At 42.0% G+C, this 16785-nt stretch overlaps 2 protein-coding genes across 2 annotated transcripts; both read left to right on the top strand.

Annotated features, from left to right (window-relative positions):
• The first annotated feature begins 241 nt into the window (after window positions 1–241).
• LOC139374413 (uncharacterized) lies at window positions 242–5915 on the top strand. The gene is made up of 3 exons (XM_071115467.1): window positions 242–695; window positions 5328–5452; window positions 5652–5915. Exons 1-3 carry the CDS (start codon window positions 401–403, stop codon window positions 5913–5915), a joined length of 684 nt encoding a protein of 227 aa, XP_070971568.1. The 5' UTR covers window positions 242–400.
• Window positions 5916–11075: 5160 nt separating this feature from the next.
• LOC139374750 (uncharacterized) lies at window positions 11076–14416 on the top strand. Its single transcript, XM_071115879.1, has 3 exons — window positions 11076–11222; window positions 11618–11729; window positions 11966–14416. The coding sequence occupies exons 1-3, from the start codon at window positions 11133–11135 to the stop codon at window positions 12916–12918; spliced, it is 1155 nt and encodes a 384-aa protein (XP_070971980.1). The 5' UTR covers window positions 11076–11132; the 3' UTR covers window positions 12919–14416.
• Window positions 14417–16785: the final 2369 nt, after the last annotated feature.

The following is a 16785-nucleotide window of genomic DNA, read 5'->3' as shown; positions in this document are numbered from 1 at the left end:
AGCCCTTGCATCCTTAGCTTGTCTATGAATTTGAGAGCGGCTACATTTTTCCAACCCTTATTGTTTCCCTTATTGTTTCAAACACTGATTGGCGCTTTAATGTGTAACGTAATAAGCAGTACCTTATTTGGATTTCAAACACGTTTTTCATTTCACCACGCCCTTTGAGCAATGACGCGAACCAATAAGATCCTTTCTCTTATGTGTAAACGGAAGTGAACATTGACCAAGAACAACTCCCACGTTAGTGTTTTATTTGTGTTACTTAGACGTTTATTAACACACGGGAACAAAACATATTCATATTTTAACTGAAAGCCGTTTAATTCGTGTTGGAGACAGGACTTGCTTGATAGATGTTTTCTAAGTAACGCTAGCTAGCTGCTAACATCAGCTAACAATGCCAATGGATAACTTTAACGGTTTGGGCTTTCACACTCAAATAGCCTCCATTATGGAGATGCTTGCGAATGCAGCCGTTGCAGAGATATGTACACTCGTAGACAACGACTATGCAGTGTTTCGTTTGGAAATAACTCAAAGCCAGAAAGAAAACAGGGCATTGCGGAGGAAACTACAGCTACTGGACCTGAAGGTGGCACGGGAACGCGCAGAGAGGACCATTCGAGAGCGCACCCTCGCCAGTCGTACCAGTAGTGTCAAGATCCTTGATCGGTACAGAGGAATGGCAAGAGGTACATTTTGCAGAAGGCGGGGGCTGTCGCCCCGTTCCTGTCTTCATATAGCTCAGTGCCTGTTGCCCGGTTCTCCTCTGCACATGTGTTCAGATGTGTTAACCAGAATTTGGTCTTGGGTCAGTTTTTGGACAGTATGCAATAATCCCCCAGATTACTACACTACATGACCAAAAGTATGTGGACTCCTGCTTGTCAAACATCTTATTCCAAAATCATGGGCATTAATATTAGAGGTCGACCGATTGTGATTTTTCAACGCCAATACCGATTTATTGGAGGCCCAAAAAAGCCGATACCGATTAATCGGCCAATTTATTTTATTTGTAATAATGACAATTACAACAATACTGAATGAACACTTATTTTAACTTAATATAATACATCAATAAAATCAATTTAGCCTCAAATAAATAATGAAACATGTTCAATTTGGTTTAAATAATGCAAAAACAAAGTGTTACTTTTGGAGAAAGTAAAAGTGCAATATATGCCATGTAAGAAAGCTAACGTTTAAGTTCCTTGCTCAGAACTTGAGAACATATGAAAGCTGGTGGTTCCTTTTAACATGAGTCTTCAATATTCCCAGGTAAGAAGTTTTAGGTTGTAGTAATTATAGGACTATTTCTCTCTATACCATTTGTATTTCATTAACCTTTGACTATTGGATGTACTTATAGGCACTTTAGTATTGCCAGTGTAACAGTATAGCTTCCTTCACTCTCCTCGCTCCTCCCTGGGCTCGAACCAGGAACACATCGACAACAGCCACCCTCGAAGCAGCGTTACCCATGCAGAGCAAGGGAAACAACCACTCCAAGGCTCAGAGCGAGCGAGTGACATTTGAAACGCTATTAGCGCACGCTAACTAGCCAGCCATTTCACTTCGGTTACACCAGCCTCATCTCGGGAGTTGATATGCTTGAAGTCATAAACAGCGCAATGCTTGACGCACAAGAAGAGCTGCTGGCAAAACGCACGAAAGTGCTGTTTGAATGAATGTTTACGCGCCTGCTTCTGCCTACCACCGCTCAGTCAGATACTTAACGCTTGTATGCTCAGTCAGATTATACGCAATGCGTGACACGCTAGATAATATCTAGTAATATCATCAACCATGTGTAGTTAACTCGTGATTATGATTGATTGATTGTTTTTTATAATTTAAGTTTAACTTTTTATGGCTGCAGGGGCAGTATTGAGTAGCTTGGATGAAAAGGTGCCCATTGTAAACGGCCAGCTCCTCAGTCTCAGTTGCTAATATATGCATATTATTAGTAGTATTGGATAGAAAACACTCTGAAGTTTCTAAAACTGTGAATTATGTCTGTGAGTATAACAGAACTCATATTGCAGGCAAAAACCTGAGAAATTCCACTTCTTGTTTGTATTTTTTTCTGGGGGTGGCAGATTTTCAACCAAGCTCTCATTGAAATTACAGCGAGATATGGATGAGTTTTCACTTCCTACGCCTTCCACTAGATGTCAACAGTCAATAGAACTTTGTCTGATGACTCTAATGTGAAGGAGGGTCGAATGAGACAGGAAATAGTCACCACTGCCACGAGTTGACCATGCTTTCACCATGCGCGTTCACAGGGGAAGGACCTGCGTTCCACCGGTCATCTGAAGTCATTCTAATTCTCCGGTTGGAACATATTTCAAGATATATGTAAACAACATTCTAAAGATTGATTCAGTACATCGTTTGACATGTTTCTACTGACTGTTACGGAACTTTTGGACATTTCGTCACGTTATAGTGGACACGCTTTGTGACTTTGGAATTGTTTACCAAACGCGCTAACCAAAGTAGCTAATTGGACATAAATAACGGACATTTTCGAACAAATCAAGCATTTATTGTGGACCTGGGATTCCTAGGACTGCATTCTGATGAAGTTCATCAAAGGTAAGGAAACATTTATCATGTATTTTCTGTTCTGAGCTCCGTCTCAGATTATTGCATGGGTTGCTTTTTCCATTAACTTTAAAAAAAAATCTGACACAGCAGTTGCAGTAAGGAGAGGTATATCTATAATTCCATGTGTATAACTTGTATTATCATCTACATTTATGAGTATTTCTGTTGAAACGATGTGGCTATGCAAAATCACTTGATGTTTTTGGAACTAGTGAATTTAATACGCCAATGTAAACTCAGATTTTTTTATGTAAATATGAACTTTATCAAACAAAACATGCATGTATTGTGTAATATGAAGTCATATGAGTGTCTTCTGATGAAGATAATTCAAGGTTAGTGATTAATTTTCTCTTTCTGCTTTTTGCGAATGCTATATTTCGCTGGAAAATGGCTGTGCTTATTGTGGTTTGGTGGAGACCTAACATAATCGTTTGTAGTGCTTTTGCTGAAAAGCATATTTGAAATCGGACACTTTGGTGGGATTAACAACAAGATGAACTTTAAAATGATATAAAACACATGTATGTTTTAGGAATTGTAATTATGAGATTTCTGTGGTTTGAATTTGGCGCCCTCTATTTTCACTGGTAGTTGTCATCCCGTTAGCGGGATTGCAGCCATAACAAGTTAATGCTAGCTAGCAACTTACCTTGGTTTACTGCATTCGCGTAACAGTCTCCTTGTGGAGTGCAAGGAGGCAGGTTGTTATTGCGTTGGACTAGTTAACTGTAAAGTTGCAAGATTGGATCCCCCGAGCTGACAAGTTGAAAATCTGTCGTTCTGCCCCTGAACAAGGCAGTTAACCCACCGTTCCTAGGCCGTCATTGAAAATAAGAATGTGTTCTTAACTGACTTGCCTAGTTAAATGAAGATTAAATAAAGGTGTAAATAAAATAAATAATAAATCTGCAAAATCGGTGTCCAAAAATACCGATTTCCGATTGTTATGAAAACTTGAAATCGGCCCTAATTAATCGGCCATTACGATTTTATCGGTCGACCTCTAATTAATATGGAGTTGGTCCCCCTTTGCCTCATGAGCTTAGTTCAACTGTCTAACCCAATCAGAACCCAAAATATACAATTGTTTTATTCCAATATTTGTAAACAAAGTAAATGTAAACAAACACTATATAGACTCAAAACATGGTTAAAACTAGAATTGTGATATAATGGATGGTCAGTCCTTGCATCCATAGCAAAAGCGGTTACATTTTTCCAATCCCTTCCCTCAGCTTGACATTGCCCTATGTAGGGTGCCGTCTTTCAGATGGGACGTTAAGCAGGTGTCCTGACTATCTGTGGTCACTAAAGATCCCATGGCACTTATCGTAAGAGTAGGGGTGTAGCTATACCCCAGGTCGTTGCTGTAAATGAGAATGTGTTCTCAGTCAACTTACCTGGTAAAATAAGGGTTTAATTAATAAATAACAGCCTCCACTTTTCTGTGAAAGCTTTCCACTAGATGTTCAAACATTGCTGCTGGGTCTTGCTTCCATTCAGCCACAAGAGCATTAGTGAGATGGGGTACTGATGTTGGGCAAGTAGGCCTGGTTCACAGTCGGCGTTCCAATTCATCCCGAAGGTGTTTGATGGGGTTGAGGTCAGGGCTCTGTGCAGACCCGTCAAGTTCTTCCACACCGATCTCGACAAACCATTTCTATATGGACCGCTTTGTGCACAGTGGCATTGTCATGCTGAAACTTGAAAGGGCCTATTCCAAACTGTTGCCACAAAGTTGGAAGTACATAATCGTCTAGAATGTCATTGTTAAATAAATTAAAATGTTTTTTGTCACATGCACTGACCTTACAGTGAAATGCTTACTTACAAGCCCTTAACCAACAATGCAGTTTTAAGAAAAATAAGTGTTATGAAAGTATTTACTAAAATATACTGAAGTTTTTTTTTATAATGTCGCTCAATTGGTAATATTCATTTTTGTCTTCTTCTAATGCCTCTTAAGTGGAAAGTAATCTAAAAGTAATTGAAAGTAATCAGATTACGTTACTGAGTTTGGGTAATCCAAAGTTACGTTACTGATTACAATTTTGGACAGGTAACTCATTCCCGATTACATTTAGAAAGTAACCTACCCAACCCTGAATATTCTAACCACAGCTTTTGGATGCAGATTGCAGAATAAAAGCAGGTCACCCAGTCATCAGTCAGCGCCACAAAGAAACGTTCATTGGTTGTTGTAACCACAGCAATATATTTTTGGGTTGTCGTACACTTAGTGTTGTTTTGATTATTGCTTGAACAGTCACCAACATTATATTTGGTTGTGATCTTTGTACGATATATCTACTTTGGATGCAGCAGTTGTTAGCTAGAATGCTGACGCTCGTTCACATAGGCTGTAGCAAAGTTAGCCAAAGAGCCATTTTACTGGGCCAAATTTAAGTGGTTTTGTTAAAGTATAATGCAGTTGATTTGAGATGACACAAACGTTATATTAAGCAGGACATTCATATAAGCCTTATAATCCAAAAGTAGTTTGCAATGCATTCATAAGAAATATGTAAATAGATGTTTTTTTTGGGGAGGGGGCGGCGTTCTATGACAACTCTGCCGTGTTCTGCAACCAAATTGTGCATGTCGCCCTCGTGCAGCAATGTTTGCAAACACAGAAAGGGGTCTATATACCTTTGAGTAGACAATAGCTAACCTAACAACCTATTTTCCCCCAATCACTTTCTCAGGTGAAGGACATCTCACTGGAGGCCACAGGCGCTTTGAGAAGCCAGCGGGACACGATACATGGAGAGATGACCAACCAATCACTGTTGATGAGGGGAGTGGAACATTAACCCAGCACGTGATAGAGGTTAGGGTAACATTGTTGCATTAATAATTACAAGTACTTTGTAAATCAAATGTGGCTGATTTATTTCAGAACGTCTCCACTCAGCTATTTACTTGCTTACATGTACATCTGCCATAGGGGAGCTTGTGAGACTTCCCTAGGACATTGTTATCGAATTGTACTCATGTACCAGTAATAACCTCCTCTCTTCTTGTGTCAGTATGCAGATGCAGAGACTGCAGGTCCTGGGGTCAAGCTGGAAAGGTCTGAAGGAGAGCAAGCTCCACTGCACAGCAGAGACATCAAAACTGGAGTGGCTGGAGCGACCCCAGTAGCCACAGAAGACCCCACCACCGCCCCAGTGCAGCCCAGGTCCCGACGCAGCATGACGGAGGTCAGTGGAACGCAGATCGCCGTCCTCAAATCAGAAACAGACACCCAAGGCTTTAACTGTAACACACAGGCCCTTACACACAGGATCTGACCACAGATCAGACTCAGAGAGACTGGGTCTGGGGAGACTGGGCTGTCCTCTTGGTATTTCACCAGAGCCAGAGGACGGTTCATTCCCATGGGGATGGTGATACGTTAGAAACTGGTGGTGGTGATCCTGCTTGTTCTTACACTACAGAGAAGGACCCTGGCAACATGCCCTTGGGTTTAGAGACACAGACTGATTTAGAGGGGACTGGAACTGGTACAGTAGTAGTGTATACTCTGAAGGGTGCCAAGATAAGAAAGGGGAGGGTCTGGTCGTAGATGAAGTGACTGTGAAGTTCCTACAACATGGAATGCAGATAATCACCTAGGTGACAGACACTCACAGGGCAGAGATTTATTAGATTACAGGGAAAGCTTCGATAAATGTCACGAAACGCGTTGAGGGATCGCGACCCAGTGTCCACCGCGATGGGGCCTTCCGATTCACGCGGCCATGTCCTTTTCGATCAGGTATTTAACTCAAACTACATGCCTAGAGCTCAGGGAGTCGGAGCCACATCAGGCAATCGTAAAGAAAACTGGTCTTCTGCATGTTCTGTAACAAAGGCTTCAGCTGCCCCCAGAAGGAGATCCACAAGAGGGTCCATACGGGAGAAACCCTACAGCTGTACACAGTGTCACATGCGCTTCGTCGAAGCTAGCACCCTGTAGAAGTATCAGAGGGTCCACACAGGGATGAAACGCTACAGCTACCCCCACTGTGAGAAGCGGTCCTGCCACCAGCACCATCTGAAGAGGCACCTGAAGGTCCACACGGTAGAGAGGTCGTTCGCCTGTACGCTAAGGGAATGGAAAATAAGTCTGGAAACACAGCAGATTGGCAAACATTCAGCAAATTGATAAATCATGTAACTAAACTAAACAAAAAGAAGAAGAAACTATACAATGGAACAAAGATAAATTATATAAAGAATTATAATAAAAAGCTTTGGAATTCTTAAATTAAATTCTAGGCATTAAAGCTAACTCGGCTCCATCCTTCATTAAGGCTGATGGCTCATTCATAACAAAACCCTTTGAATATTGCCAACTACTTTAATAACGTTTTTGTTGACAAGATTAGCATGACATGCAAACAAGAAATGCTGAGCCTTCATATTCATGCATAACACACCAAATTATGAAAGACAAGCGCTGTAGCTTTGAATCCTGCAAAGTTGGTGTGGAAGAGATTTTTTTTTTTTTTTAAGTGTGATCTATAAATAAGGACAAACCACCTGGAACTGACTACCTGGATGGTAAATTACTGAGGTTTGTTGCGGAATATATTGCGACTCCTATTTTCCAGATATTCAATCGAAGCCTAGAAGACAGTGTGCCCTCAGGCCTGGAAGGAGGCAAAGGTCATTCCGCTGCCCAAAAATAGCAAAGCACCTTCGACCAAATACTATGTTATTTTACAGAAAACAAATTAACAACAGACTTTCAGCATGCTTATAGGGAAGGGCACTCAACAAACTCGGCACTGACACGACTGATGACACGACAAGAAATTGTAAGAAGATTGTGGGAGTTGTTTTGTTAGACTTTGATATCATTAATCATAACAAATTGCTGAAAAAACATAGGTGTTATGGATTAATGTCCTCTGCCTTATGGATGGACAGTTATCAATCCAATAGAACACAGAGGGTTTTCTTTAATGGAAGCCTCTCTAATGCAAATTTGATTTTGTGTGGTGTACCGCAGGGCAGCCGGCTTGGACCATTATTGTTTTCTGTGTTTACTTATGACCTTCCACTGACTTTGAATAAAGCCTGTTTGTCCATGTACAATGACGACTCAACAGTATACACTGCTGGTGCAAAATAAATAACTGACACCCTTAACATAGAGCTCCAGTCAGTTTTAGAATTTTGTAACTAGCAGTAGTCTGGTGCTAAATATCTCAAAAACTAAAATCATAATTTCTGGTAAAAATCACTGGCTCAACCTTAAACCTAATTTGGATCTATTATTTAAAAATGTGGCAATTGAGCAAGTTGAAGAGACTAAACTGCTGCGTGTCACTCTAGAGAAGAACATAGGCAAATTGCAGTTGGTCCAAAACAGAGCAGCAGGTTTTGCACTTAGATGTACACAGATGGCGAATGTCAAAGTTGAGGAGAGATTGACTGCGTCAGTGTTGGTCTTTGTGCGAGGTGTTGATGCTTTGAAGGTACCGAACTATCTGTTCAAGCAGTTGGCACACAGTAACTTATCTATATCACGCAAGACATGCAACCGGAGGTCTCGTCAGTCTCCAGGTCCAGAACAGAGGCTGGGAAACACACAGTATTAAATAGAGCCATGACTAAATTGAACTCTCTGCCACCCCAGGTAACTCAAGATAATAAAAAACAGATAAGAGTACAACAGTGATTGTAAAGAGACACACAGACAATTCTATTCATTTTGTATTGTATTACGTATTGTATTATGCATGTGATACGTGGTTGGGATACGACTGTGATATGTGGTCTCGCCTGACTATCTTAAGATGAATGCACTAGCTGTGGGTCACTCTGGATGGGTGCATCTGCTGAATGACTCAATTGTAATGTAAATGTAGTGGTATGTATGTACACTGAACAAAAATATAAATGCAACATGTAAAGTGTTGGTCCCATGTTTCATGAGCTGAAATAAAATATAACATTTTCTATACGCACAAAAAGCTTATTTCTCTCAAATTTTCTGCACAAATTTGTTTACATCCCTGTTAGTGAGCATTTCTCCTTTGCCAAGATAATACATCCATCTGACAGGTGTGGCATATCAATAATCTGATTAAACAGCATAATCATTACACAGGTGCCCCTTGTGCTAGGGACAATAAAAGGCCTCTCTAAAATGTGCAGTTTTGCCACACAACACAATGCCACAGATGTCTCAAGGGAGCGTGCAATTTGCATGAGCTTTTGCCATAGAATTTAATGTTCAATTCTCTACCATAAGCCACCTCCAACGTTGTTTTTAGAGAATTTGGCTGTACGTCCAACGGGCCTCATAACTGCAGATCACATCGTGTGGGCAAGTGGTTTGCTGTTGTGAATAGAGTTCCCCATGGTGGCGGTGGGCTTATGGTATGAGCAGGCATACACTACGGACAACGAACACAACTGCATTTTATCAATGGCAATTGGAATGCACAAAAATACCGTAATGAGCTCTTGAGGTCCATTTTATGAAGGTATCTGTGACCAGTTGTGAAATCCATAGATTAGGGCCTAATGAATGTATTTCAATTAATTGATTTCCTTATATGAACTGTAACTCAGTAAAATCTATACAATTGTTGCATTTATAATTTTGTTCAGTATATATTCATGTATATCATGTATTTTATTTGTTGTTGTGTTTTCTGCTTGGACCCCAGGAAGAGTCACCGCTGCCTTAACAGCAGCTCATTGTGGATCCTAAGAAAATACTAAATAAAAAAATAAACAGCAGTAGTGTGTCCTTTTCTGCAACAACTAAGAGCGTTGTGTGATATAAGGCATAAGCCTAAAAAGTCTAACATATTGTGTTTGTACTGTGTAAGTTATATGATGTTCACAAATGCCTATTTAAATGCCTATTATTACTTTAATTCAACTACTTAATGTTTTTCCCAAGATGCTTTTAATAAGAAAATGAAAGTAGTTTATCAAGTTCATGCAGAATTGTAGTTGAGACATGTATGTGGTTTTCAGATGGTGTATTCAAAACTTGTTTGTTTAATAAACACAAAATTTGACTTTTCATTCTAAGACATCCATTGACAGTCTCTTTAGTATACATTACATCTGATCTCACCCTATTCTGCATACACATGACAGTAGTTTTTCCTTTATAATCAATATACACTTACTAAATATACCTTACACACTAACAAACACCTACTGTACCCCTCAAAATAGTTCAGTCAGGTTTGTCTGATGATGACTTTTGACTTGTCATAGCTGACTTATTTACCCACAACATATTTACACCGAGAGCACAAAAAATTAGAAACACCTTCCTAATATTGAGTTTCACCCCCTTTCGCCCTAAGAACAAATCAAATCAATTTTTATTGGTCACATACACATGGTTAGCAGATGTTATTGCGAATGTAGCAAAATGCTTGTGTTTCTAGTTCTGACAGTGCAGTAATATCTAACAAGTAATCTAACAATTCCCCAACAACTACTTAATACACACAAATCTAAGTAAAGTGATGGAAAAAAATCAATTTGTATGGGAATGGACTCTACAAGTCATCTACAAGCATCCCACAGGGATGCTGGCCCATGTTGACTCCAATGCTTCCCACAGTTATGTCAAGTTGGCTGGATGTCAGGTGGTGGACCATTCTGTTGAGCGTGAAAAACCCAGCAGCGTTGCAGTTCTTGACACACTCAAACTGGTGCGCCTGGCACCTACTACCATACCCCTTTCAAAGGCACTTACATCTTTTGTCTTGCCCCTTCACCCTCTGATTGGTACACATACACATTCCATGTCTTAATTATCTCAAGGCTTGAAAATATTTTTTTTTAACCGGAAATATTTAAAAAAATTTCTCCTCCGCTACACTGATTGAAGTGGATTTAACAAGTGACATCAAGAAGGGATCATAGCTTTCACCTGGTCAGTCTATGTCATGGAGAGAGCAGGTGTTCCTAATGTATTGTACACTCAGTTTATGTCCACCTTGATGGTTTTAACAACAACAAAGCAACAGTAAACATGTCGAGACAGAAGATCTGCTTGTTAAAAGTTTGGAATTTCAGTTGATTGCTATAGCGCCCTCTTGAGCCAATCAGTGTCATTTTGTAAATGCTAGGGCCCGGTTTCCCAAAATGGTGCTAATGATGAACTTAGCCTTAAGATGTTTTTGGGAAACTGGGACCCAGAGCTCTATGGCAAGATGTTTTATTAATCCAACTTTAGTCAAATTCGGGCCAGTGGTGTCTGAGATATTGCGTGTGACTAACGTGCGTACAGAGACAGTTCCATAGTCCCCTCTCTGATTTCATCGTGGGGGACAATGAAGTCATTCTGTAACTACAGTATAGGACTCAAACGTAGTGGGGATGGGTAAACACTCCATGTTGAAAGTGTGTTTATTATCTGTGTGTATGTACCTGAGGGAGTGTATGTCTGTGTAATCTGTATCACCTGTCTATTCCAGGAGGAGGAGGGTCCAGAGGTGCTTTTGGTGAAGGATGAGGGGTGTGAGGAGGGTCTGGGGAACATGGTCATGGAGGACAACCAGACTACACCTCCTCCTGAACCCACAGAGGAACCAGCTGAGCAGCACAAGACCACATACAGTATCACTGAGGTGAGCCCACTGTAAACTACTGTCTGCATGGTATTAAGTCAGAGCTCGGATCCACAAAGCCTCTCGTTGCATGAGTGCTGGTCTAGGATCAGTTTAGCCTTTTAGATCATAATGAATAAGACTATGTAGACAGGTGGGGACATGATCCTCGATCAGTATTTCTACTCTGAGACTCTTTGTGGATACGGGTCCTGGTCTTGATTCATTTTGTATGAAGTGTGGGACCATGTCTTTGAATTATCAAACCATTAAAGAGTATCAAGTAATAAAATCAACTAACATGTTTGCATAGTACTCATAGAAATCCCTCATTGCCCAATCAGAAGCTGCTTCATAGCAGGGTGCTCGTATCAGATTTCTTGATCCAACATCCTCTCACTCTGTATCTCTTACAGTCAGTAGACATGGAGAATGGGAAGCCTGATCTGCTGATAGTCAAAGAGGAGACAATAGAAGACGAACCAGAGAGCATTGACCTGCTGAGTCAACTAAAGATGGGGGAGCAAGGTAAGGGAGAAATACATATAGCCTACATACAGTAATAGATCTTCAATGGGAATAGCGCCTGGCTATAATTTTTTTCATTTTCTTCATTCATCAAATTAAATCAATTCAACTTGTGTTTACATACAAAAACACACAATGTATGAACTTGACCAGATAATTGATTTTTTTTTAAAACTCCATATGTAGAGTTCTCTCTGCCATGTTTGTAAGGTCAATTTTCTAACCTCTTCCTGCAGGTGGTTGGCTGGAGGCTAACAGAGGAGACTGGGTAGCCATCTTGGATTCCCCCTACCAGGAAGGTGCAGCCAAGGGGCCTGGGGACAACATCACTGAGCAGGCGAGGACCAGAGGCGACATAGTGGAAGTCAGTGGATGGGACAGCGTCCTCAACTCTGGGCTGGGGAACAACGCTGTTAACCACAACCAGAAACAGACAGTCGGACACAAAACAACGTCCGAACGTAGTCTCCATGACAACAGACTGGCTGAGACCAGGGCGAGACGTAGATTTGGAGATGTCCCTATTCGGCTGGCGAGAACAGACACAGACTCGGCTAGCGATGCTCCGTCCTGCTCCTATAGTTGTGATTCAGAGAGACTGATGGCACTTCAGGTTGACCCCCTAACAGGTGGTGCCTTCATCCTGCCTTCTATAGGATCTATCAACTGGAACATGGACCCTGCGACAACACAGACACTCCCTGGCCTTTGTCCTCCTGACACTCTCCTAATGTTAAACCAGACCTCAGACAATGCCAGTGCCTCAACACCAAATGGCTACACAAGCCCATTGACAAATGAGAGTAATAGAGATGGAGTCAGTAAAGGTGGCAGCACCAAAGAGAAGCGCTTCCCGTGTTCCTTCTGTGGGAAAGCCTTCAGTTTCCCCAAACAGGTGGAGATCCACCAGAGGATGCACACGGGGGAGAAACCATTCGGCTGCCAACTGTGCCGGGCAAGTTTCTCCGACTCGTCCAACCTGAAGAGGCACCAGAGGGTCCACACAGGGGAGAAACCCCACAGCTGCCCCCAGTGTGAGAAGAGGTTCTCCCGCCAGGACCAGCTGAAGATGCACCTGAAGGTCCACACGGGAGAGAGGCCGTTTGCCTGTACGCACTGTGGGAAGAGGTTCTCAGAGAGGAGCTACCTCAGAATACACCAGCAGAAAATGCACATGGCCCATGTATAGAGTATAGGGACATGTAACGTAGTAATAGTACATTTGTTAATTCTGTTGGTGTTGGATGTAGAAGGAACTGGATGAGGTGAACTGAGGAAAGAATTAGTAGATGATATGGTGATGATGGTTGGTGTGATGGTGTCTGTAAAAATGCTTCACCGATGAAAAGGGACAACCTTGTCCTATTGTTTGAATTTTGGTGTTTTATAATGAGGAAATGTTTACTTGACATGAAGCTGTGTGTAATGTAATGTTAAACCTTTTCCAAAGTATTCTAAAATAAATTTGATCAAAGTGATCATACAAGTTGTTCAACAAATCATACAACTCTTTTTAATTACTCATTTTAAAGCAGTCTTTTTAATTACATTTTTTTAATCGTCACTTTGTCTAATAATTCACTGTGTGTTTATTTTTTTTAATAGAATGCCAAAATATATTTTTTTATCATTTATTTCCCTGAGACTCCACTGAAATGCTCAGTCTGATCGTGTGGAAGTTAGGAATCAAATTTGAATATGAAATTATATATTTACATACACAGTCCTGATTGGCTGATAGGAGGGGTGTAGATAACTTCCACAGGTGTGTAGGTTACTTTGTCTTGTCATCAAAACAAAAGTAATCTTAATATCATTGTTGTACGTTTTCCAATAGGTCACCAGAAGATGCAGGGCCAGAACAGACTTTTTGCATGGTGGACCAGCCTGGCCTGTGTACTGCCGTGTACTGTAGATATGTGGTAGTGGTGGAGTAGGGGCCTGAGGGCACACAGTGTGTTGTGAAATCTGTGAATGTGTTGTAATGTTTTTATTGTATAAACTGCCTTAATTTTGATGAACCCCAGGCAGCAGCTAATGGGGATCCATAATAAATAAAACAATTCATTGCAGAATGCAATGATTATCTACAGGGCAGTCTATATGGTATAATCTTCAGTAATCATCAATAAAGCATAGAATCAATCAGATCAAGCGTTAACTGGCGATACCGGATGTTTTTGTGGTGTCGGAGGTGGAACTGCGTTGCAGCTGTCAAATTGGTGAGCAGCTGCTCTTGTGATTATGGTCACAAAGCCACACCCACCCCCTCGATTTAGTTCAAAACAAGAAAGTGTAGACTATGTAGAAATAATTACATTCAACTTGAAAAATCATTCAACTAAATAATGAGGATCTCTATCATCCTAATCGAGGTGTAGATTACATTTTACATTCCAGTGTTCAAACTTGTAAACAAGGCTGTATATTATTTCTGTTAATGCGACTGCGTGCAGCCAATGGCAATGTCCGCTTTAGTTATAATGCTAGGAGCCCCTTGTGGATTTGACAGCTCTAACACAGTTCCACCTCCGACACCACCAAAATAACTGCTATGTGAATGTCGACAACATTTTACGAAATAGACTTTGTGATGATACTGGAGATGATAACTGATTTACATTTTTCGAATGAATACACAGTTTGGAATGTTTTGCTGTTGAAAGTAAATAAAGAAACCAGACTGCAATGAAAGATTGTTGTCATTCTTCATAAATTATCCTTTCAGTTATTGACATAACATAATAAACAGATCGTAAAAACGGTTATAATGAAAGTCTAAATCATGGCATGTAAGTGTCTTTTCAAGTTATGTGCTCAAGCCAGACGGATTACCAGGACGTGTACTCAAAAGCATGTGCGGACCGACTGACAAGTGTCTTCACTGACATTTCCAATCTCTCCCTGACCGAGTCTGTAATACCTACATGTTTCAAACAGACCACCATAGTCCCTGTGCCCAAGAAAGCGAAGGTCACCTGCCTAAATGATTACAGCCCCGTAGCACTCATGTCGGTGAGCCATGAAGTGCTTTGAAAGGCTGGTCATGGCTCACACCAACACCATCATGCCGGAAACCCTAGACCCACTCCAATTTGAATACCACCCCAACAGATCCACAGATGACTCAATCGCACTCCACACTACCCTTTCCCACCTGGACAAAAGGAATACCTATGTGAGAATGCTGTTCATTGACTACAGCTCAGCGTTCAACAACATAGTGCCCACGAAGCTCATCACTAAGCTAAGGACCCTGGGACTAAACACCTCCCTCTGCAACTGGATCTTGGACTTCCTGACAGACCGCCCCCAGGTGGTAAGGGTAGGCAACAACACATCTGTCATGCTAATCCTCAACACTGGGGTCCCTCAGGGGTGTGTGCTTAGTCCCCTCCTGTACTCCCTGTTCACCCACGACTGCGTAGCCAAGCACGACTCCAACACCCTCACTAAGTTTGCTGATGACACTACACTGGTAGGCCTGATTACTGACAACGATGAGACAGCCTATAGGAAAAGGAGGGCCGTACAGGCCCCCATTAACATTGATGGGGCTGTAGTAGAGCGGGTTCGAGGGTTTCAAGTTCCTTGGTGTCCACATCACCAACAAACTATCATGATCCAAACACACCAAGACTGTTGTGAAGAGTGCATGACAAAACCTTTTCCCCCTCAGGAAACTGAAAAGATTTGGCATGGGTCCCCAGATCTTCAAAAAGTTCTACAGCTGCACCATCGAGAGCATCCTGACCGGTTGCATCACCTGCTCGGCATCTGACCGTAAAGCACTACAGAGGGTAGTGCGTACGGCCCAGTACATCACTGGGGCCAAGCTTCCTGACATCCAGGATCTATATTCTAAGTGGTGTCAGAGGAAGACCCAAAAAATGGTCAGCTTCTACCCATGTGGTCGGGTGCTGCTGAACACATTGGGAGAGGAGGGCTGGCTGTACCTGCTGACTCCATAAATGGTGCGTTATTCTGTGAGGGTGTTGGTGACTCCAGTCACCCAAGTCATAGACTGTTCTCTCTGCTACCGCATGGCAAGCGGTACCTGCGCGTCAAGTCTAGGACCAAAAGGCTCATTAACAGCTTCTACCCATAAGCCATAATTCTGCTGGACAATTATTCCACCCAGTGTGAGGGTGTTGGTGAATGGAAAAATGTGGAGTCAGGCGCAGGACACAGATAGGGGTAATAGTCCGAAATGTACTCAAAATATAAGTAATGTTCCAACAAGGAAAACACAATAATCCAGAGCACAAAAAACACGAACCCACATGACAAACAATAACGAAACAAGCCAGCACGGGAGCCGAGGTAAACAGAGCCTTCGGTTGACTAAAAGCCCTGTCCACTGCAGTCACACTGGTCCCCCCTTCAGCAAGGAGGTAATGGGAGCCGCTACCTGACCGAAACCCCGGATAAACCTCCAGTAGTAGTTGGCAAACCCTAAGAACCGCTGCACCTCCTTTACTGTGGTTGGAGTCGGCCAATTACCTCTACTGATGCGGAAAAGCGGTACCCTAGGAAGGAGATGGACTGTTGGAAGAACAGACATTTCTCAGCCTTGACGTACAGGTCATGCTCCAACAGTCGACCAAGCACCTTGCGCACCAGAGACACATGCTCGGCGCGTGTAGCGGAGTATATTAGAATGTCATCTATATACACCACTACACCCTGCCCGTGCAGGTCCCTGAAAATCTCATCTACAAAGGATTGAAGACTGATGGAGCATTCATTAACCTGTACGGCATGACGAGATACTCATAGTGCCCAGATGTGGTGCTAAATGCCGTCTTCCACTCATCCCCGCCTTGATACGTACCAGGTTGTAAGCGCTCCTGAGGTCCAATTTTGTGAAGAAGCGCGTCCCGTGCAATGACTCTGTCATACTGGCTATGAGAGGTAGTGGGTAACTGTATTTTACCGTGATCTGATTCAAACCTCGATAGTCAATACACTGGCGCAAACCTCCATCCTTCTTCTTCACAAAAAAAACTTGAAGAGACAGGTGAAATGGAAGGCCGAATGTATCCCTCTCCCAGAG

This window comes from Oncorhynchus clarkii, chromosome 19 (genome assembly GCF_045791955.1).
Source record: "Oncorhynchus clarkii lewisi isolate Uvic-CL-2024 chromosome 19, UVic_Ocla_1.0, whole genome shotgun sequence".
Taxonomy (NCBI): domain Eukaryota; kingdom Metazoa; phylum Chordata; class Actinopteri; order Salmoniformes; family Salmonidae; genus Oncorhynchus; species Oncorhynchus clarkii.
This window is presented reverse-complemented; position numbering and strand designations above follow the sequence as displayed.

Bases quoted from the DNA above. Each gene is read 5' to 3' on its own strand.
- LOC139374750 (XM_071115879.1), top strand. From the start codon at position 11,133: ATGGTCATGGAGGACAACCAGACTACACCTCCTCCTGAACCCACAGAG. The intron at 11,223-11,617 runs GTGAGCCCACTG...TATCTCTTACAG, and splicing joins CCACATACAGTATCACTGAG to TCAGTAGACATGGAGAATGG. The intron at 11,730-11,965 runs GTAAGGGAGAAA...CTCTTCCTGCAG, and splicing joins ACTAAAGATGGGGGAGCAAG to GTGGTTGGCTGGAGGCTAAC.
- LOC139374413 (XM_071115467.1), top strand. From the start codon at position 401: ATGCCAATGGATAACTTTAACGGTTTGGGCTTTCACACTCAAATAGCC. The intron at 696-5,327 runs GTACATTTTGCA...TCACTTTCTCAG, and splicing joins GTACAGAGGAATGGCAAGAG to GTGAAGGACATCTCACTGGA. The intron at 5,453-5,651 runs GTTAGGGTAACA...TTCTTGTGTCAG, and splicing joins TAACCCAGCACGTGATAGAG to TATGCAGATGCAGAGACTGC.